Source organism: Petromyzon marinus, chromosome 37 (genome assembly GCF_048934315.1).
Source record: "Petromyzon marinus isolate PM22_M1 ecotype Great Lakes invasive population chromosome 37, UKy_Petmar_22M1.pri1.0, whole genome shotgun sequence".
NCBI classification, from domain to species: domain Eukaryota; kingdom Metazoa; phylum Chordata; class Hyperoartia; order Petromyzontiformes; family Petromyzontidae; genus Petromyzon; species Petromyzon marinus.
Window position 1 is genome coordinate 10133007 of NC_133703.1, and position 24744 is coordinate 10157750.

At 46.3% G+C, this 24744-nt stretch overlaps 2 protein-coding genes across 2 annotated transcripts in view; one reads left to right on the top strand and one right to left on the bottom strand.

Moving 5' to 3' along the window:
- Positions 1-372: 372 nt before the first annotated feature.
- On the bottom strand, positions 373-9055 carry LOC142930111 (pre-miRNA 5'-monophosphate methyltransferase-like; the record flags this gene model as incomplete). The annotated part of the gene is made up of 3 exons (XM_076072175.1): positions 373-1652; positions 2268-2308; positions 8791-9055. Coding segments are annotated over 3 exons (942 nt in total), but the record flags the coding sequence as incomplete, so codon positions are not given.
- A 5234-nt stretch (positions 9056-14289) lies between these two features.
- The window catches only part of LOC142930112 (uncharacterized), a 55788-nt gene continuing 45333 nt past the window's right edge, over positions 14290-24744 (top strand). The window contains exon 1 of the mRNA XM_076072176.1: positions 14290-14338. Coding sequence (XP_075928291.1) covers positions 14290-14338 — 49 coding nt within the window. The remainder of the gene's footprint in view (positions 14339-24744) is intronic.

Consider the following 24744-nt stretch of genomic DNA (forward strand, 5'->3'; position numbering starts at 1 on the left):
GCGTGCAGGAAAATGCTACGAGCAGCTCTTCTCGGCAGTCATCATCGTTTGCGATGGCCAACCCGAAGATTTTTTTTCAGCAATCAAATCCCGCTTGTCTAACTTTTCACCCTTAACTGCTGAAACATATCTATCAAACAGAGCATTGCACGCTAGTTGCCACTCGGTCGTGGTGATATCGCAACGGCACTTATGTCAGTCTGAGTGCACTCTGCAAACTGTGCATATAGACAACACAACAAAGATATTTATGGAGCGGAGGGAGCTCACTGGACAGGAACATGGGATGGATTGCCTCCATACCAGATGTTGTGGTTAATGGGAGGATGAATGGCAATTATGACTTCACACAATTACAATGCACCCATCAACTATTTACAATGTTCAGATTTTATTTCACTATAAATATAAAAGTGGCGTATCCAAAACATTTACATGTGCATTTCAAAAATATTTCAGATGCACGTGGAAATCCAAAGGAAACAGGGACATAGTTCACCTTTACAAAGCAGCCTCCACTGTCACATCATGAGCTGCCTTAAATTATTTGAGGAAAATCGCATGTGAAGAGGAAATATTTCTGTATGTCTTCCATGGGCTGGGTTTGATATAATTTTCAAAATGCCTCCTCCAAACAATGATTTGAAGTTGGTGATATTCATTTTCCATTTTATGAGATGCTGTTGTCCCATTTATAAAAAAAAAAAACCCATTCATTCCCTTTATCATAAATGATTCTGGTTGGGTCCTTCAAAACTGACAACTCTTTTTGCATACAATTTTATTTTCAGAGGTACAAAAAAGGTACGTTTTGCATTGTTGTCACTTTATATATATAATATTCTGATAAATTATAACTCGTTTTCAACAACATGCTGCATTTACACGCACGACGAGAAAACAATGTACCATCAACAAATAAAGGTGTTAAAAACTGACAAACACTTAACATTTCCGACCACGAATTCTCTCCAAATAGGCAACAGATCCTCGAAGGCCACAGCAGCAACGCAGTTTCAATCGGTACTTTTGTCAATGCATCCCAAGGCCACTCCCGTTCGTCCAAACAGCAGCAGGGACCGCCCCCACTCGGTGCTGCCCAGGCTGGACAGCAAGCGCATGTCTCCCTCCTCTCCCAGCAAGGCGGCCAGCTCATCGGCCTCCGCGCGGCCGCCACCGCCGCCAGCCCCACGCAGGAGCTGCAGATCCGGCAGGAGGGGGAACTCGGCCAGCCCCAGACGGCGCAGGCGGCGCGCGGCCGCTCGGTAGCACCTCCACGGCTGTGGCTCGACCAACAGGAAGGTGGCGGTGCGCGCGGCGGCCGCGAGGAAACGCCGCAGGCCGGCATCGCCGTGGTGCAGGTGAATCCACATCGTCACCGACATGCACAGGCACAGGTCAAAGCGCGCCCGGCCGTGGCGTCGCAGGAAGGCGTCCAGCGCGGCGTCTCGTACTGCGGTGTCCATGAAGTCAAACGTCTCGTAGGCGATGACCTCCGGGTGAGGATTGTCGCCCCGTGCACGCTCCACCAGATCGGCGTCCAGGTCGCACGCCAGCACAGACAGCGGCAGCACGCGGGCAACCTGCCCAGAGCGTCCACCCTCGGGCTGGTCCAGCCCCGTCAGGTGCCGATACACAGCCACCGTCAGCTCCTGCGAGAAAACACGAGGACACCGGTGGCGGGTTTGTTTCTTTGCTGGAGAATGTCGTAAAAAAACAGACGTGATGCGAGGATGGAGTACTTCATTATTCATAATGAAAATAAGTTAATACCTCAGTGGGCTTTGCCCGGTAGGATGGGGATGGTTTAGTTTTATTTGTATGTGTTTGGGTGATGTGTTTACCTCTCTTGCACTTTGCACTACTATCATGTTTTGTATTTTTTGTTGTTGTAACGTTCTTACCCTCCTTCTACTGGACGTCTGCGAAAAAGAGCTTTATCGCTCATCGCATTCCTCCAGTATGAATATTTTGATTCTGGCCACAGTATTAGATGCAACTTTATTCAATACAAACCTATGACGCAGTGATTCTAGGTCAAAAAATCCAACGAGACCAAGTTCGATGTTCAGCTACTGACATGAATGCAACTTTAAATATCTAATAAACGCCTCAAACCGGTGATATGTCTGAACCAGTCCTTGACACGCACCTTCAGCAACCTTGATTGCCAAAACCACCCGTGACCAACATGGCATGGCATAGGCCTTCATCAAGCAGTTAATTGACAAAAAGTCTGGAGCTAATGATGAATTTCCATGACTCACGTGTTTGATGAACAACGCGCATATGGGGTAGTGTATTCCATCTGTGGGAGAAAGGTGAAAATGCATTTTTGTAAACATGTCTCAGGCCCATGGCCACCCGCACTACCCCACTGTGACTAGTACACCCCTACACTACCACACAGTGACTAGTACACTACCACACTACCACACAGTGACTAGTACACTACCACACAGTGACTAGTACACTACCACACAGTGACTAGTACACTACCACACTACCACACAATGACTAGTACACCCCCACACTACCACACAGTGACTAGTACACTACCACACTACCACACAGTGACTAGTACACCTTAACACTACCACACAGTGACTAGTACACCTCAACACTACCACACAGTGACTAGTACACTACCACACTACCACACAGTGACTAGTACACCCCCACACTACCACACAGTGACTAGTACACCTCAACACTACCACACAGTGACTAGTACACTACCACACTACCACAGTGACTAGTACACTACCACACAGTGACTAGTACACTACCACACTACCACACAGTGACTAGTACACTACCACACTACCCTACAGTGAATAGTACACTACCACACTACCACACAGTGACTAGTACACCCCCACACAACCACACAGTGACTAGTATACTACCACACTACCCTACAGTGAATAGTACACTACCACACTACCACACAGTGACTAGTACACCCCCACACTACCACACAGTGACTAGTATACTACCACACTACCCTACAGTGACTTGTACACCCCCACACTACCACACAGTGACTAGTACACCCCCACACTACCACACAGTGACTAGTACACCCCCACACTACCACACAGTGACTAGTACACCCCCACACTACCACACAGTGACTAGTACACTACCACACAGTGACTAGTACACCCCCACACTACCACACAGTGACTAGTACACCACCACACAGTGACTAGTACACCAACACACTACCACACAGTGACTAGTACACCCCCACACTACCACACAGTGACTAGTACACCCCCACACTACCACAGTGACTAGTACACTACCACACAGTGACTAGTACACTACCACACTACCACACAGTGACTAGTACACCAACACACTACCACACAGTGACTAGTACACTACCACGCTACCACAGGGACTAGTACACTACCACACTACCACAGTGACTATTACACTACCACACTACCACAGTGACTAGTACACTACCACACAGTGACTAGTACACCCCCACACTACCACACAGTGACTAGTACACCCCCACACTACCTCACAGTGACTAGTACACCCCCACACTACCACACAGTGACTAGTACACTACCACACTACCACAAAGTGACTAGTACACCCCCACACAGTGACTAGTACACTACCACACTACCACACAGTGACTAGTACACTACCACACTACCACACAGTGACTAGTACACTACCACACTACCACACAGTGACTAGTACACTACCACACAGTGACTAGTACACCCCCACACTACCACACAGTGACTAGTACACTACTACACTACCACACAGTGACTAGTACACCCCGACACTACCACACAGTGACTAGTACACGCACACACTACCACACAGTGACTAGTACACCCCCACACTACCGCACAGTGACTAGTACACCCCCACACTACCACACAGTGACTAGTACACAACCACACTACTACACAGTGACTAGTACACTACCACACTACCACACAGTGACTAGTACACCCCCATACTACTACACAGTGACTAGTACACTACCACACTATCACACAGTGACTAGTACACTAACACACTACACAGTGACTAGTACACTACCACACTACCTCACAGTGACTAGTACACTAACACACTACCATAGTGACTAGTACACCCCCACACAGTGACTAGTACACTACCACACAGTGACTAGTACACTACCACACTACCACAGTGACTAGTAAACTACCACACAGTGACTAGTACACTACCACACTACCACACAGTGACTAGTACACTACCACACTACCACAGTGACTAGTACACTACCATAGTGACTAGTACACCCCCACACAGTGACTAGTACACTACCACACAGTGACTAGTACACTACCGCAGTGACTAGTACACTACCACACAGTGACTAGTACACTACCACACAGTGACTAGTACACTACCACACTACCACAGTGACTAGTACACTACCACACTACCATAGTGACTAGTACACCCCCACACAGTGACTAGTACTATACCACACTACTACACAGTGACTAGTACACTACCACACAGTGACTAGTACACTACCACACTACTACACAGTGACTAGTACACTACCACACTACTACACAGTGACTAGTACACTACCACACTACCACACAGTGACTAGTACACCCCCACACTACTACACAATGACTAGTACACTACCACACTATCACACAGTGACTAGTACACTAACACACTACTACACAGTGACTAGTACACTACCACACTACCTCACAGTGACTAGTACACTAACACACTACCATAGTGACTAGTACACCCGCACACAGTGACTAGTACACTACCACACAGTGACTAGTACACTACCACACTACCACAGTGACTAGTACACTACCACACAGTGACTAGTACACTACCACACTACCACACAGTGACTAGTACACTACCACACTACCACACAGTGACTAGTACACTACCACACAGTGACTAGTACACTACCACACAGTGACTAGTACACTACCACACTACCACAGTGAGTAGTACACTACCATAGTGACTAGTACACCCCCACACAGTGACTATTACACTACCACACAGTGACTAGTACACTACCACACAGTGACTAGTACACTACCACACTACCACACAGTGACTAGTACACTACCACACAGTGACTAGTACACTACCACACTACCACAGTGACTAGTACACTACCACACTACCATAGTGACTAGTACACCCCCACAGAGTGACTAGTACACTACCACATAGTGACTAGTACACTACCACACTACTACACAGTGACTAGTACACTACCACACAGTGACTAGTACACTACCACACTACTACACAGTGACTAGTACACTACCACACAGTGACTAGTACACTACCACACTACCACACAGTGACTAGTACACCCCCACACTACCACACAGTGACTAGTACACTACCACACAGTGACTAGTACACTACCACACTACCACACAGTGACTAGTACACTACCACACTACTACACAGTGACTAGTACACTACCACACTACCACACAGTGACTAGTACACTACCACACCGTGACTAGTACACTACCAGACAGTGACTAGTACACTACCACACAGTGACTAGTACACTACCACACTACCACAGTGACTAGTACACTACCACACTACTACACAGTGACTAGTACACTACCACACAGTGACTAGTACACTACCACACAGTGACTAGTACACTACCACACTACCACACAGTGACTAGTACACTACCACACTACCACACAGTGACTAGTACACTACCACACTACCACACAGTGACTAGTACACTACCACACTACCACACAATGACTAGTACACCCCCACACTACCACACAGTGACTAGTACACTACCACACTACCACAAAGTGACTAGTACACCTCAACACTACCACACAGTGACTAGTACACCTCAACACTACCACACAGTGACTAGTACACTACCACACTACCAAACAGTGACTAGTACACCCCCACACTACCACACAGTGACTAGTACACCTCAACACTACCACACAGTGATTAGTACACTACCACACTACCACAGTGACTAGTACACTACCACACAGTGACTAGTACACCCCCACACTACCACACAGTGACTAGTACACTACCACACTACCCTACAGTGACTAGTACACTACCACACTACCACACAGTGACTAGTACACCCCCACACTACCACACAGTGACTAGTACACTACCACACTACCCTACAGTGACTAGTACACCCCCACACTACCACACTGTGACTAGTACACCCCCACACTACCACACAGTGACTAGTACACCCCCACACTACCACACAGTGACTAGTACACCCCCACACTACCACACAGTGACTAGTACACCCCCACACTACCACACAGTGACTAGTACACTACCACACAGTGACTAGTACACCCCCACACTACCACACAGTGACTAGTGCACCACCACACAGTGACTAGTACACCAACACACTACCACACAGTGACTAGTACACCCCCACACTACCACACAGCGACTAGTACACCCCCACACTACCACAGTGACTAGTACACTACCACACAGTGACTAGTACACTACCACACAGTGACTAGTACACCAACACACTACCACACAGTGACTAGTACACTACCACACTACCACAGTGACTAGTACACTACCACACAGTGACTAGTACACCCCCACACTACCACACAGTGACTAGTACACCCCCACACTACCACACAGTGACTAGTACACCCCCACACTACCTCACAGTGACTAGTACACCCCCACACTACCACACAGTGACTAGTACACCCCCACACTACCACACAGTGACTAGTACACTACCACACCACCACACAGTGACTAGTAAACCCCCACACAGTGACTAGTACACTACCACACCACCACACAGTGACTAGTACACCCCCACACTACCACACAGTGATTAGTACACTACCACACTACCACACAGTGACTAGTACACTACCACACTACCACACAGTGACTAGTACACTACCACACAGTGACTAGTACACTACCACACAGTGACTAGTACACTACCACACTACCACAGTGACTAGTACACTACCACACTACCATAGTGACTAGTACACCCCCACACAGTGACTAGTACACTACCACACAGTGACTAGTACACTACCACACAGTGACTAGTACACTACCACACTACCACACAGTGACTAGTACACTACCACACAGTGACTAGTACACTACCACACTACCACAGCGACTAGTACACTACCACACTACCATAGTGACTAGTACACCCGCACACAGTGACTAGTACACTACCACACAGTGACTAGTACACTACCACACTACTACACAGTGACTAGTACACTACCACACAGTGACTAGTACACTACCACACTACTACACAGTGACTAGTACACCCCCACACTACCACACAGTGATTAGTACACTACCACACTACCACACAGTGACTAGTACACTACCACACAGTGACTAGTACACTACCACACAGTGACTAGTACACTACCACACAGTGACTAGTACACTACCACACAGTGACTAGTACACTACCACACTACCATAGTGACTAGTACACCCCCACACAGTGACTAGTACACTACCACACAGTGACTAGTACACTACCACACAGTGACTAGTACACTACCACACTACCACACAGTGACTAGTACACTACCACACAGTGACTAGTACACTACCACACTACCACAGCGACTAGTACACTACCACACTACCATAGTGACTAGTACACCCCCACACAGTGACTAGTACACTACCACACAGTGACTAGTACACTACCACACTACTACACAGTGACTAGTACACTACCACACAGTGACTAGTACACTACCACACTACTACACAGTGACTAGTACACTACCACACAGTGACTAGTACACTACCACACTACCACACAGTGACTAGTACACCCCCACACTACCACACAGTGACTAGTACACCCCCACACTACCACACAGTGACTAGTACACTACCACACAGTGACTAGTACACTACCACACTACCACACAGTGACTAGTACACTACCACACTACTACACAGTGACTAGTACAATACCACACTACCACACAGTGACTAGTACACTACCACACCGTGACTAGTACACTACCAGACAGTGACTAGTACACTACCACACAGTGACTAGTACACTACCACACTAGCACACAGTGACTAGTACACTACCACACTACTACACAGTGACTAGTACACTACCACACAGTGACTAGTACACCACCACACAGTGACTAGTACACTACCACACTACCACACAGTGACTAGTACACTACCACACTACTACACAGTGACTAGTACACTACCACACCGTGACTAGTACACTACCACACAGTGACTAGTACACTACCACACTACCACACAGTGACTAGTACACTACCACACAGTGACTAGTACACCCCCACACTACCACACAGTGACTAGTACACTACCACACAGTGACTAGTACACTACCACACTACCACAGTGACTAGTACACTACCACACTACCACAGTGACTAGTACACTACCACAGTGACTAGTACACTACCACACTACCACAGTGACTAGTACACTACCACACTACCACAGTGACTAGTACACTACCATAGTGACTAGTACACTACCACACTACCACACAGTGACTAGTACACTACCACACTACTACACAGTGACTAGTACACTACCACACTACCACAGTGACTAGTACACTACCATAGTGACTAGTACACTATACCACACTGGGACTGGACGAGTCTCACAGCCACGGCTTTGTTCGAGTGAACGTCCCGAGAGTTTCAGAACCTTCCCCAGCGGTCGACGTCCTCAGCCCCGTCCGTGGTAACGTGGAGTTGCGCTCACCCCGCTGTTGCAGCCCATGTCCAGGGCGAGGAACGGCGGCGCGGACTCCGGCAGGAGCCGCCTCAGAAGCTCGCGGGGCAGCAGCGCGACGCGTCGAGCCGGGGGGTTGAAGGCCGCCTAGTTGATGAAGTTCCCGTGGGGAGCCGCGCCTGGCTCCCTCTTCCTCGGGGCCCCGGGCGCTGCCATCTCCTCCCCGCCGTCCTCCTTCTTAATCTCCTCCTCGTCCTCCTCTTTCCTCGCCTCCATCCCTGTGGAGGCCGTAAGCGAGGAGGCTGTCAGGCGGGATCGGCACAAGCAAAAGGAGGGGAGCGGGACGCGCGAGTGTGTGGAGGCACATTCAGCCATGTTACGTGGGGAATTGAACACCGTAGAGGCACAGTCAGCCATGTTACGTGGGGAAGTAAACACTGTGGAGACAGAGTCAGCCATGTTACGTGGGGAAGTGAACACCGTAGAGGCACAGTCAGCCATGTCACGTGGGGAAGTGAACATTGTGGAGGCATTTCGATTTAAAGCTTTCGTGACTGCAATGATCCATCTTCTTTGGTTCTTTCGGTAAAGTCACGTAGAATGAGAATAAAATAATAATATTCTCACGACGTTTCGGCCACAACACAAGCGGCCTTCATCAGGTGAAGGGAGCGAGACTGTCTGGTAGGACAGCGCTGGAGTGAGAGAGCCACGTTCAGATCACGGCTTTTAAGCTGTGTGAGAGGAACAAAGAGCCTTGACGAAGGAATTAGCATAAAATTTAGCATTGAAAAGGCTGAATGATTAGCTTGTGACTGGTCACAGAAATAGCTATGTTAAAAGTTAAAGCATACACATCCGCAGAGGCACCCATTGTTAAAAGGAATTAGCATAGAATTTAGCATTGAAATAGCTAAATTAAGGCATTCGCTTGTAACTGCTACAGAAATAGTTACGTTGAAGTCAGAGCATACACATTCACCGAGGCACTTAGTACAAATCAAAACAGGAGAATTTAGCATTGAAATAACTAGGCGAATTTAGCATTGAAATAACTGGGTGATTTGCTAGTGACTGGTCACAGAAATGACTACAAATCTGAGCTATTCACAATACTATATAGTGAACCAATAAAAACTAAAATATAAATTACCTTCATGTTATCAATATGGGTAGCTTTCCTGTAGACAGAGTGGCTCATTGAACCATCATGTCTCCTTTTAATTAAGACATCCAGAAAGGGTAGTTTGCCATCTTTTTCGACCTCCATGGTAAATCTGATGGCTGGGTGTATGGAATTGATGTGGTCGCGGAATTGGTCTAGAGCAGGCTGGCCATATGGCCAGATGACAAAGGTGTCATCAACGTACCTCTTCCATAAGGTCGGGCGTAGAGTGGCAGTCTGGATGGCGTCAGTTTCAAATTTTTCCATGAATACGTTGGCTACAACCGGAGATAGGGGGGAGCCCATTGGGGTGCCCTCAGTTTGTTTGTAGAAAGTTCCATTCCAGGTGAAGTATGTGTTGGTTAAGCAATGTCTCACCAGGGGGGGTACATCAGTATGCAGTCCTTGATGCTTCAATGATAGCGATGGTGTCAGGTACCGGGACTTTGGTGAACAAGGACACCACATCAAAACTGACAAGCAGGTCGTTTGGGGACAGGGAAATGTCTTTGATTGTCGATACCAGGTGAGTCGAATTTAGTACCGCAGAGGTGGTTTTTCCAGTGAAAGGTCGCAGTATATCAGCCAGAAAACGTGCCAGTTTGTAGGTGGGGGAGCTGATAGTAGAGACGATGGGACGAAGGGGTGTATCTTCTTTGTGTATCTTTGGAAGGCCATATAATCTTGGTGGTCTGGCAGCAGAGGGTTTCAACAAGAACTGTTTGTTCTCATCAATTAATGCTGTTGAATCAGAGATAATTTTGTTCGTTTTGGTGACCAGGCTGTTGGTGGGATCTCTTTTTATTTTTGTATAGCTGCCATCGTTGAGTAGTTCTTGAATTTTGTTGTTATATTCTGTTTTGTCCATGATGACAGTGGCATTGCCTTTGTCGGCTGAGAGAACGACAATATCATCCCTCTTTTTTAATTGAGATAATTCAAAACGTTCGTCTTTGCTGATGTTGCTAGGTGGCAACTTAGCGTTTTTGAGGGTTGCAGCGATTTCAGATCTTGCTACGTCTGCAGAGATGTGACTCAAGCCCTTGAGTGCAACGTCGACATGGGCAATGATATCATTAACCGGTAAGTGTCTCGGTGTGACAGCAAAGTTTAGACCTTTAGCTAAAACGGATTTCAGACCATCAGAAATGGAACTGTTACTGCGATTAATTACGACTTTGTTGACGTCTATCTTTTCGGTGTGTGGATCCGATTTTTTGCTGGAGAGGTGATTGAATTTGGAAATCAAATTGTCCCTACATTTGTTCGACATAGTGGCAGCCGAAGAGGTAGTCATATTGTCTACATGTTCCCAATCCGATGTAGACATTGTTGCTGTCAATTTTAAGTGTGATTTGTAGAGTGTCTTGTCTAACTGATCGAGTTCGGTGCGTGTAAGTCTGATTTTTTCCGAGATAAGAGCGAAGCTAGTTCTAGCTAGAATTCGTTTTGCATTGAGAGAAGTTGCAACAGCAGAGGTTAGTGTAAATGCGGTTGGTATTACCTTAGAGTCGCGGCATCTCTTCAGAAAGGTGAGAGACTCGATTAGTTGAGCCTTCTTATCCCGAAGTCTGTTGAATGATCTTAAGGATGTGTGGAATCCCTCCCCGTAGAGGCGGTTAAATTTCGATTTAAAGCTTTCGTGACTGCAATGATCCATCTTCTTTGGTTCTTTCGGTAAAGTCGCTCCCTTCACCTGATGAAGGCCGCTTGTGTTGTGGCCGAAACGTCGTGAGAATATTATTATTTTATTCTCATTCTACGTGACTTTACCGAAAGAACCAAAGAAGATGGATCATTGCAGTCACGAAAGCTTTAAATCGAAATTTAACCGCCTCTACGGGGAGGGATTCCACACATCCTTAGGATCATTCAACAGACTTCGGGATAAGAAGGCTCAACTAATCGAGTCTCTCACCTTTCTGAAGAGATGCCGCGACTCTAAGGTAATACCAACCGCATTTACACTAACCTCTGCTGTTGCAACTTCTCTCAATGCAAAACGAATTCTAGCTAGAACTAGCTTCGCTCTTATCTCGGAAAAAATCAGACTTACACGCACCGAACTCGATCAGTTAGACAAGACACTCTACAAATCACACTTAAAATTGACAGCAACAATGTCTACATCGGATTGGGAACATGTAGACAATATGACTACCTCTTCGGCTGCCACTATGTCGAACAAATGTAGGGACAATTTGATTTCCAAATTCAATCACCTCTCCAGCAAAAAATCGGATCCACACACCGAAAAGATAGACGTCAACAAAGTCGTAATTAATCGCAGTAACAGTTCCATTTCTGATGGTCTGAAATCCGTTTTAGCTAAAGGTCTAAACTTTGCTGTCACACCGAGACACTTACCGGTTAATGATATCATTGCCCATGTCGACGTTGCACTCAAGGGCTTGAGTCACATCTCTGCAGACGTAGCAAGATCTGAAATCGCTGCAACCCTCAAAAACGCTAAGTTGCCACCTAGCAACATCAGCAAAGACGAACGTTTTGAATTATCTCAATTAAAAAAGAGGGATGATATTGTCGTTCTCTCAGCCGACAAAGGCAATGCCACTGTCATCATGGACAAAACAGAATATAACAACAAAATTCAAGAACTACTCAACGATGGCAGCTATACAAAAATAAAAAGAGATCCCACCAACAGCCTGGTCACCAAAACGAACAAAATTATCTCTGATTCAACAGCATTAATTGATGAGAACAAACAGTTCTTGTTGAAACCCTCTGCTGCCAGACCACCAAGATTATATGGCCTTCCAAAGATACACAAAGAAGATACACCCCTTCGTCCCATCGTCTCTACTATCAGCTCCCCCACCTACAAACTGGCACGTTTTCTGGCTGATATACTGCGACCTTTCACTGGAAAAACCACCTCTGCGGTACTAAATTCGACTCACCTGGTATCGACAATCAAAGACATTTCCCTGTCCCCAAACGACCTGCTTGTCAGTTTTGATGTGGTGTCCTTGTTCACCAAAGTCCCGTACCTGACACCATCGCTATCATTGAAGCATCAAGGACTGCATACTGATGTACCCCCCCTGGTGAGACATTGCTTAACCAACACATACTTCACCTGGAATGGAACTTTCTACAAACAAACTGAGGGCACCCCAATGGGCTCCCCCCTATCTCCGGTTGTAGCCAACGTATTCATGGAAAAATTTGAAACTGACGCCATCCAGACTGCCACTCTACGCCCGACCTTATGGAAGAGGTACGTTGATGACACCTTTGTCATCTGGCCACATGGCCAGCCTGCTCTAGACCAATTCCGCGACCACATCAATTCCATACACCCAGCCATCAGATTTACCATGGAGGTCGAAAAAGATGGCAAACTACCCTTTCTGGATGTCTTAATTAAAAGGAGACATGATGGTTCAATGAGCCACTCTGTCTACAGGAAAGCTACCCATATTGATAACATGAAGGTAATTTATATTTTAGTTTTTATTGGTTCACTATATAGTACTGTGAATAGCTCAGATTTGTAGTCATTTCTGTGACCAGTCACTAGCAAATCACCCAGTTATTTCAATGCTAAATTCGCCTAGTTATTTCAATGCTAAATTCTCCTGTTTTGATTTGTACTAAGTGCCTCGGTGAATGTGTATGCTCTGACTTCAACGTAACTATTTCTGTAGCAGTTACAAGCGAATGCCTTAATTTAGCTATTTCAATGCTAAATTCTATGCTAATTCCTTTTAACAATGGGTGCCTCTGCGGATGTGTATGCTTTAACTTTTAACATAGCTATTTCTGTGACCAGTCACAAGCTAATCATTCAGCCTTTTCAATGCTAAATTTTATGCTAATTCCTTCGTCAAGGCTCTTTGTTCCTCTCACACAGCTTAAAAGCCGTGATCTGAACGTGGCTCTCTCACTCCAGCGCTGTCCTACCAGACAGTCTCGCTCCCTTCACCTGATGAAGGCCGCTTGTGTTGTGGCCGAAACGTCGTGAGAATATTATTATTTTATTCTCATTCTACGTGACTTTACCGAAAGAACCAAAGAAGATTGTGGAGGCAGTCAGCCATGTTACGTGGGGAAGTGAACATTGTGGAGGCAGTCAGCCATGTTACGTGGGGAAGTGAACACTGTGGAGGTAGTCAGCCATGTTACGTGGGGAAGTGAACACTGGAGGCAGTCAGCCATGTTACGTGGGGAAGTCAACACTGTGGAGGCACAGTCAGCCATGTTACGTGGGGAAGCGAACACCGCGGAGACAGTCAGCCATGTTACGTGGGGAAGTAAACACCGTGGAGACAGAGTCAGCCATGTTATGTGGGGAAGTCAACGACGTGGATGAACATTCCGCCATGTTACGTCGGGAAGTGAACAACGTGGACACAGTCGGCGACGTTCCAAATACAGACTGTTGGGGCAAGTGCTGTTAGCGAGTGGCAGCACCGATTAAGATCGGCACTGTGGCACACGACGGGGTGGTTGGCCAACACCACGCCCGGCCGCCTTTGTCTCCCCCAGTGGCGATGTTTTCTACACACCGCACACCAGGTACTCATTTGAGGCTGAGTCAACCTAGGGGGAAGGGGGGCCCAGGACCGGTTCAGATAATCGCCATCGCCGGTGTTTGTTGGCCGTGAGCGGGATTCGAACTCGTGTAGTCGGGGTTCGTAGGGCAGTGCGCTAACTGCTGCGCCACCGCTCCCCCCACCACACACGCGCACAGCAGCTCCAGAGAGCGACTTTTGGGTCAGAGGTAGCCACATTGCACTGGGGCCGTCCATAAATGACGTCACGCACCTAGGGGGGGGGCGGGGGGGGGTCAGACATTTGTGACGATGTGTGACGATGGGGGGGGGGGGGGGTTGAGAAATGTGACGTCACCTCAAAATGCGCAACTTTAAATAAATATAGACGACACGTTCTACTTAATTAAATAGACTTTTTAATAAATGTTTTCTCCTACAACATCAGAGTGCAGCGCCACGTTAAATACGCACTACAATGACAATAGTTTAAAGCGATTTGAAACATGTTTTATTTTTTTTAGGGGGTGGGCAAAACTTTGTGACGTCACATTTGATGGGGGGTCTGACTTTTTGTGACGCCGCGTGACGATGGGGGGGGGGGGTGAAAAATCGTCAGAAATCTCGTGACGTCATTTATGGACGGCCCCATTGGCACCGTGCGTCGCCGCATCATTGCTCATCGGAGTGTCAGCTGTATGACAACGCGACGTTGCACGCAGTGCCAACGCACACCTGTCAACCCCTAACCATTGCCTCTCTTATTACAGACCAATTCAGACCTTATTGGTCACCCCGTGCCCTTTACAAATCTCAACGTTCATCCTACAAAGTCCCATCAAACAAAACATTGGTTTGCCCGTTTTGAAACGGCTGTAGTAAGCCGTATGGACCTGAAAACTCAATCTCCCTGTACACGAATACGGGGTAACCCGGTACGGGTTGACACGGCATGCCAACGTGATACTGGATCGCGCCTTCGGCTCTAAGAGATTCGTTTGTGACTGAACTGGAGATTAATGAATGATAAACCAGCCAGGGCTTCCCTCGCTGTACGCGGGTTCGGTTTGTTGCGCTATTTCACGCTGTGGAGGCGTCCATAAATGACGTCACGCGATTTTGGACGATTTTTGACCCCCCCCCTCCATCGTCACACGGCGTCACAAAAAGTCAGACCCCCCCCTCAAATATGACGTCACAAAGCTGTGCCCCGCCCCTCCCCAAAAATATAAAACATGTTTCATATCGCTTTAAACTATCGTCATTGTAGTGCGTATTTAATGTGGCGCTGCACTCTGATGTTGTAGGAGAAAAGATTTGTTAAAAAGCCTATTTAATTATGTAGAACGTGTTGTCTATATTTAATTAAAGTTGCGCATTTTGAGGTGACGTCACATTTCTCAAACCCCCCCCCTCGTCACACATCGTCACAAATGTCTGACCTCCCCCCCCCCTAGGTGCGTGACGTCATTATGGACGGCTCCAGTGCAATGCGGCTACCTCTGACCCAAAAGTTGCTCTCTGGAGCTGCTGTGAGCGTGTGTTGTGGGGGGAGCGGTGGCGCAGCGTTTAGCGTTTAGCACGCTGTGCTACGAACCCCGACTACACGAGTTCGATTCCCGCTCACCTCATACCTCCGATTAGCATGGTGGGCTACGTACGGTGCGAAAGAAGTTCAAGATACAAACATACGATGTGTTAACACTGGAACACGTTAGGGTGTGCTATGGGGTTGCCACCTTTTCGATTGTAGACCAACCCTGGGCAATGTCTCAGTGCTTGGTCTATTATCATAATTATACAGAAAATGACAATACAATAATTATATCAAAAATACTTACTTGAAACTGCGCCAAAATAAATCAAAACGAACAAAAGTAGATCGGAATTCAATGTTAAATGCTTGACATTTAATCTGCCGCATAGGCGATTCATGGTCAAGATGTTTTGTATGTTTTCATGGGCATGGCTAGAGTTGCCACCCGTCCGGGAATTAGCATCTGTGTTCAGGTGGTATTGATCTGTACCCTCGATATTGCACTCGTATTGAGAAATCTGTCCAGGATTGGTCTGCAGTCAGTAGAATCATTTTTCAACGCAGCGTATGTTTGCAGGGTGAACTTCTTTCGCACCGTACGCAGCCAACCATGCTTTAATGGAGGTGCGGGGGAATAACAAACTGAACGCAAAAAGAACAGGGACACAGCCTTGAAAACACAGAAGTGCATCTACACGTAGGGCAGTTGTTGAAGGGGAAGAGGGATGAAAATGATTAACGAGACATATCAGGGCAGAGCAAAGTGCTTATTGTTATCTTGACTTAATAATGAAACGTTAATAATGAAACGCTAATCACTCAGCTGTTTCAATGCTAAATTCTATGCTAATTCCTTTGTCAAGGCGCTCTGTTTCTTCTCACACAGCTTAAAGGTCGCGATATGAGCGTGGCTTTTTCGCTCCAGCGCTGTCCTCCAGACAGTCTCGTCCCGTCACCTGATGAAGGCCGCTTGTGTTGTGGCCGAAACGTCGTGAGAATTTTATTGTGTTATTTTATTTTATCAATTTATTATTTTATTCTCATTCTACGTGACTTTACCGAAAGAACCAAAGAATATTAATCCTTGCAGTCACGAAAGCTTTAAATCGAAATGAAACGTAACTGAGCCATATGCCTTAGGCAGAACGTTTTTTTTCAAACAGATGCATCACAAACGGAAAATAGAATCAATGTTTAGAAATGCACAAGGAAGCGTAGAGATGATGCACATCCTAAGAATTACACTGATACTGGAAGACGGACACGTCAATTGGACATCATATGCAAATTAAGGACGTAATTTTAGTTTAGAAAGGTGGGGTGAGGCAGGACACACAACTTGAAGTGATGAAGGCCGGTGGTCGAGACTAACGTGGGAATGGGAGCTAAGGAGGGAACACAACCGGCAGTGTCAACTGCGGAGATGGAGAGAATAAATCAACAGTATATGAATTTTGACATGTGAGAATTTTATTGTTTTATATCTTTATTATTTTATTGTTTCCCTTCTACGTGACTTTACCGAAAGAACCAAGAATATAGTATATGATTTAGATCATTTATTTATTTTGCTAACTTTACAATTAATCGTACATTTTAATTGTACTAGTTTAATGTCCTAAGGTTTAGTTTCTAAATCTCTAGGTTAAAACAAGTTATTTTTTCAAAAAGAATGACGTTAATTGGCGCATACATTGAAAGTGCATTTTTAAATTAACCGTGTCAGTCTTCAAATACTGTTCTGGTAATTCCCACCTTGTTGGTGTCCCTATTGTCTCCTGCACCCACTAACAACGGAGTTATTGTTGGGGTGGAGAGAAGCACAGCCAGCAGCCAGCCAGGAAACTCGAGACATAGAATATTTGAATAGCAGCGTGACTTACACTGCTACAGCAGCGATGTTGTTATGTAACTATTTGCATTCTCTGTGTCGCAAACATTAAACGGCAACTAATTTTTCCGTGGTAGGCTTGTCCCCACGATTTGAGGACAAATTCCTTAGCGAAGGATTAACTACTAATTGAAGGATAATACAAGTGAAATGTGAAGTGGTAAGATTGATCATAGACAGTTGCAAGCCAATCCCAAATTCTGAGTGCGGAGTGACTCGGCAGGGCCGACGGCGTGAGCCTGGTACCTTGGGAGTTGTCACGGACAGGGAGCAATGAGGCCGCGTTAACGGTTGTCTTAGTTTTGGGGAATTCTGTGTCCAGAACTCTGATCCACAGTAACGATGAAACAAACACAATGTAGAAAAAAGAACAGTTGCAACTGTTGCAGGAAATTGAAAGGCATTTTATTACAAAAAAAAACATCATTTACCATTCACACAAATAGTATAGTATTATAGTAGTTCGAAAATTAGACTGTGCAAAATAGTCATTTGTAATGATGAAAAATAATTGAAGATAACATTTATCATTATCTTATTGCAATATATGAACGTGTAATGGCAAATTAAACGAAGCGATACGATTTGACAATCCTTTACAGCGATACACTTAATCCAATGAAGGTGAATGTGAACGCTGAAACACGTAAATATTACTAAACATATCGTGAATAGAAGAAACTGATTTAACAAAATATCCACGCAATTAAAACATCAATAAAGTAGGCTGCTGGAATGGATGCTCCAGGCGCCACTCTACGCGTGAGTGGTGCCAGTGGACTGAGAGGCCGTGCCAGGAGTCGTTGTTGCTGGCTGCTCAATGACCACCACCCTCTCGGCCGCTGCAGGGAGGGCGCGGCGCTGAGCCTTGAACTTCAGCTTCCCGTCTTCAGTCAAGCAGCAGCTCACGCTCTGCGGGTCCACGTCCCTGGGCAGCTGCGTCTCCCTGTGGAACTCCTGGCAGCTGTGGCTGTAGCTGCCGCTGCTGACTTCTCCGCTCTTCACCTCGCGTCGCCCGGCCACCACCAGCTTGTCTCCAGACACCTTCACGGCCAGGTCCTGTGGGGAGAAGTCCTGCACGTCCAGGGACGCGACAAACCCGCCTCCCTGCTCCTGTGGATCTTCAATCTGGAACCCACTGCTCACGGCCGGCTGCTGCAGCAGTGCGTCTCCGAGGCTGCCCGGAGCCCGCGTGTGGCTGCTGAGCTGATCGACTCCACGGAAGATTCTCTCCATCCTCTCAATCTCGCTCCTCATGTCTCGCTGCAGCTGCTGGAAGAGACTTTCACCGCGGGGGTTCCAGACCGGCCAGCCTGGCCAGACGTTCCTCTCCTTCACGTGCATCGCAGGAAAGTAAACACTCAGGGCCATGCTTGTTGATGTGCTAGTTTAGAGAAGGCGTCACACAGCTGAACCCCAGGTTTGAGTCACTGCTATTTGCTGTGGATGAGGGAAGCCCTGGGAGCAGCTGCGTCATTCTGGACGCTTCTGGCTCCCCTGGAATCTGCTCGTAGCTACTGCCAGGGCTATAAAAGCAGCTCCTGTAGCTGCACTGGCAGAACATCGGCAGAGGAAGGAGCAGCGCTCACAGCTGAAGCGAGCCTCACTGTGAAGCACATCAACAAGCATGGCCCTCAGTGTTTACTTCCCTGCGATGCACGTCATGGAGAGGAGCGTCTGGCCAGGCTGGCCGGTCTGGAACCCCCGCGGTGAAAGTCTCTTCCAGCAGCTGCAACGAGACAAGAGGAGCGAGATCGAGAGGATGGAGAGAATCTTCCGTGGAGTCGATCAGCTCAGCAGCCACACGCGGGCTCCGGGTAGCCTCGGAGACGCACTGTTGCAGCAGCCGGCCGTGAGCAGTGGGTTCCAGATTGAAAATCCACAGGAGCAGGGAGGCGGGTTTGTCGCGTCCCTGGACGTGCAGGACTTCTCCCCACAGGACCTGGCCGTGAAGGTGTCTGGAGACAAGCTGGTGGTGGCCGGACGGCGCGAGGTGAAGAGCGGAGAAGTCAGCAGCGGCAGCTACAGTCACAGCTGCCAGGAGTTCCACAGGGAGATGCAGCTGCCCAGGGACGTGGACCCGCAGAGCGTGAGCTGCTGCTTGACTGAAGACGGGAAGCTGAAGTTCAAGGCTCAGCGCCGCACCCTCCCTGCAGCGGCCGAGAGGGTGGTGGTCATTGAGCAGCCAGCGACAGCGACTCCTGGCACGGCCTCTCAGTCCACTGGCACCACTCACGCGTAGAGTGGCGCCTGGAGCAGCAACCTGCTTTATTGATGTTTCAATTGTATGGATATTTAGTTTGACCGACCCTCTGTGCTGCATATTATTGTTTCCAAACTTTACTAAATCTTGTTCAATTTGACGTGCTTCTCCATCTCTCTGTGTTTCCTCTCTCTTAAATTTAGCTATTCTATACCTGATGATGATTGCTTGCGTTGCAATCGAAACGTCGTATGCTATTCTGAAATTTTATTTTATTATTTCTTATTTCTACGTGACTTTACCGAAAAAACCAAAGAGCAGTTTCTTCTATCCACACTATGTTCAGTAATATTTACGTGTTTCAGCGTTCACATTCAACTTCTTTGGATTAAGTGTATCGCTGTAAAGGATTGACATTAAACTGGTACAATTAAAATGTACGATTAATTGTAAGGTTAGCAAAATAAATGATCTAATTCATATACTATATACTTGGTTCTTTCGGTAAAATCACGTAGAAGGGAAACAATAAAATAACAAAGATATAACACAATAAAATTCTCACAAATCAAAATGTATATAACGTTGATTTATTCCCTCCGTCTCCGCACTTGACACTGCCGGTTGTGTTCCCTCCTTAGCTCCCATTCCCACGTTAGTCTCGACCACCGGCCGTCATCACTTCAAGTTGTGTGTCCTGCCTCACCCCACCTTTGTAAACTAAAATTACGTCCTTAATTTGCATATGATGTCCAATTGACGTGTCCGTCTTCCAGTATCAGTGTAATTCTTTGGATGTGCATCATCTCTACGCTTCCTTCTGCATTTCTAAACATTGGTTCTATTTTCCGTTTGTGATGCATCTGTTTGAAAAAAAAAACGTTCTGCTTAAGGCATATGGCTCAGATATGTTTCATTATTAAGTTAAGATAACAATAAGCACTTTGCTCTGCCCTGATACGCCTCTCTTAATCATTTTCATCCCTCTTCCCCTTCAACAACCGCCCTACGTGCAAATGCACTTCTGTGTTTTCAAGGCTGTGTCCCTGTTCTTTTTGCGTTCAGTTTGTCATTCCCCCGCACCTCCATTAAAGCATGGTTGGCAGCGTACGGTGCGAAAGAAGTTCACCATGCAAACATACGCTGCGTTGAAAAATGATTCTACTGATAGCAGACCAAACCTGGACAGATTTCTCAATACGAGTGCAATATCGAGGGTACAGATCAATACGACCTGAACACAGATGCTATTTCTCGGACGGTTGGCAACTCTAGCCATGCCCATACAAACATACACAACATCTTGACCATGAATCGCCTATGCGGCAGATTAAATGTCAAGCATTTTACATTGAATTCCGATCTACTTTTGTTCGTTTTGTTTGATTTTGGAGCAGTTTCAAGTAAGTATTTTTTATACAATTATTGTATTGTCATTTACTGTATAATTATGATAATAGACCAAGCACTGAGACATTGCCCAGGGTTGGTCTACAATCGAAAAGGTGGCAACCCCATAGCACACCCTCATGTGTTCCAGTGTTAACACATCGTATGTTTGTATCTTGAAATTCTTTCGCACCGTACGTAGCCCACCGTGCTAATCGGAGGTATGAGATAAGGACAAGAAACTAAACACAATAAGCAATTACTTAAGAAGAGTTTCAATTGAGTATGGGATGATTGCGAGTGCTGTCAATATGGCGGTGTTGACAACAAGCATCCACTTGAAACGAACGCGCTTCCGAAAATCTGCGATTTTATCATTTCATGCCGATACGTGGAGATGAGCGGGTTCACCGCGGGTCTTAAACAGCCCTTCCCCAGCCAACATGCACTGGGGGAAATTCCATCAATATTCTCATTAATAATCTGCTTTGGAAGACGAAGAAGAAAAAAGCTAATCCTGCAGGCATCGCGGATAATAAGATTAGAATATTACTTCGCCCCACATCACGGCGGATACGCACGAATGTTGAACGTCTTTGGGGCCGTCCATAAATGACGTCACGCACCTGGGGGGGGGGCGATCAGACATTTGTGACGATGTGTGACGAGGGGGGGGGGGTGAGAAATGTGACGTCACATCAAAATGCGCAACTTTAAGTAAATATAGACGACACGTTCTACTTAATTAAATATACTTTTTAATAAATGTTTTCTCCTACAACATCAGAGTGCAGCGCCACATTAAATACGCACTACAATGACAATAGTTTAAAGCGATTTGAAGCATGTTTTATTTGGTGGGAGGGGGGCCAGAGCTTTGTGACGTCATATTTGAGGGGGGGGTCTGACTTTTTGTGACGCCGTGTGACAATGGGGGGGTGGGGTCAAAAATCGTCAGAAGTCGCGTGACGTCATTTATGGACGGCCCCTTTGGCACCGTGCGTCGCTGAATCATTGCTCATCGGAGTGTCAGCTGTATGACAACGCGACGTGGCACGCAGTGCCAACGCACACCTGTCACCCCCTAACCATTGCCTCTCTTATTACAGACCAATTCAGACCTTATTGGTCACCCCGTGCCCCTTACAAATCTCAACGTTCATCCTACAAAATCCCATCACAAGGGGAGAAACACAAAACATTGTTTTGCCCGTTTTGAAACGGCTCTAGTAAGCCGTATGGACCTGAGAACTCAATCTCCCTGTACACCAATACGGGGTAACCCCGTACGGGTTGACACGGCATGCCAACGTGATACTGAATCGCGCCTTCGGCTCTAAGAGATTCGTTTGTGACTGAACTGGAGATTAATGAATGATAAACCAGCCAGGGCTTCCCTCGCTGTACGCGGGTTCGGTTTGTTGCGCTATTTCACGCTGTGGGGGCCGTCCATAAATGACGTCACGCGATTTTAGACGATTTTTGACCCCCCCTCCCATCGTCACGCGGCGTCACAAAGAGTCAGAGCCCCCCCTCAAATATGACGGTACAAAGCTGTGCCCCCCCCCCCAAAATAAAGCATGCTTCATATCGCTTTAAACTATTGTCATCGTGGTGCTTATTTAATGTGGCGCTGCACTCTGATGTTGTAGGAGAAAATATTTATTAAAAAGTCTATTTAATTACGTAGAACGTGTTGTCTATATTTATTTAAAGTTGCGCATTTTGATGTGACGTCACATTTCTCACCCCCCCCCCCTCATTTATGGACGGCCCCAGTACAATGCGGCTACCTCTGACCCAAAAGTCGCTCTCTGGAGCTGCTGTGCACGTGTGTGGTGGGGGGAGCGGTGGGCTACGTACGGTGCGAAAGAATTTCAAGATACAAACATACGATGTGTTAACACTGGAACACATGAGGGTGTGCTATGGGGTTGCCACCTTTTCGATTGTAGACCAACCCTGGGCAATGTCTCAGTGCTTGGTCTATTATCACAATTATACAGTAAATGGCAATACAATAATTCTATTAAAAATACTTACTTGAAACTGCGCCAAAATAAATCAAAACGAACAAAAGTAGATCGAAATTCAATGTATAATGCTTGACATTTAATCTGCCACATAGGCGATTCATGGTCAAGATGTTGTGTATGTTTGCATGGGCATGGCTAGAGTTGCCACCCGTCCATGAATTAGCATCTGTGTTCAGTTGGTATTGATCTGTACCCTCGATATTGCACTCGTATTGAGAAATCTGTCCAGGATTGGTCTGCAGTCAGTAGAATCATTTTTCAACGCAGCGTATGTTTGCATGGTGAACTTCTTTCGCACCGTACGCAGCCAACCATGCTTTACTGGAGGTGCGGGGGAATAACAAACTGAACGCAAAAAGAACAGGGACACAGCCTTGAAAACACAGAAGTGCATCTACACGTAGGGCGGTTGTTGAAGGGGAAGACGGATGAAAATGATTAAGAGAGGTGTATCAGGGCAGAACAAAGTGCTTATTGTTATCTTAACTTAATAATGAAACGTAACTGAGCCATATGCCTTAAGCAGAACGTTTTTTTCAAACAGATGCATCACAAACGGAAAATAGAACCAATGTTTAGAAATGCACAAGGAAGCGTAGAGATGATGCACATCCTAAGAATTACACTGATACTGGAAGACGGACACGTCAATTGGACTTCATATGACTTCATATAATTAAGGACGTAATTTTAAATTTTGATTTAAAGCTTTCGTGACTGCAGTAATTCATATTCTTAGTTTTTTCGGTAAAGTCACGTTGAAGAGAAACAACAAAATAACAAAATATATATAAAACAATAAAAATTCTCACGACGTTTCGACCATAACTCAAACGGTCATCATCAGGTGTGATGATGACCGTTTGAGTTATGGTCGAAACGTCGTGATAATTTTTATTGTTTTATATATATTTGTTATTTTGTTGTTTCTCTTCAACGTGACTTTACCGAAAAAACTAAGAAGACGTAATTTTAGTTTAGAAAGGTGGGGTGAGGCAGGACACACAACTTGAAGTGATGACGGCCGGTGGTCGAGACTAACGTGGGAATGGGAGCTAAGGAAGGAACACAACCGGCAGTGTCCACTGCGGAGATGGAGTGAATAAATCAACAGTATATGAATTTTGATTTGGGGAATTTTATTGTTTTATATCTTTATTATTTTATTTTCTTTGGTTCTTTCGGT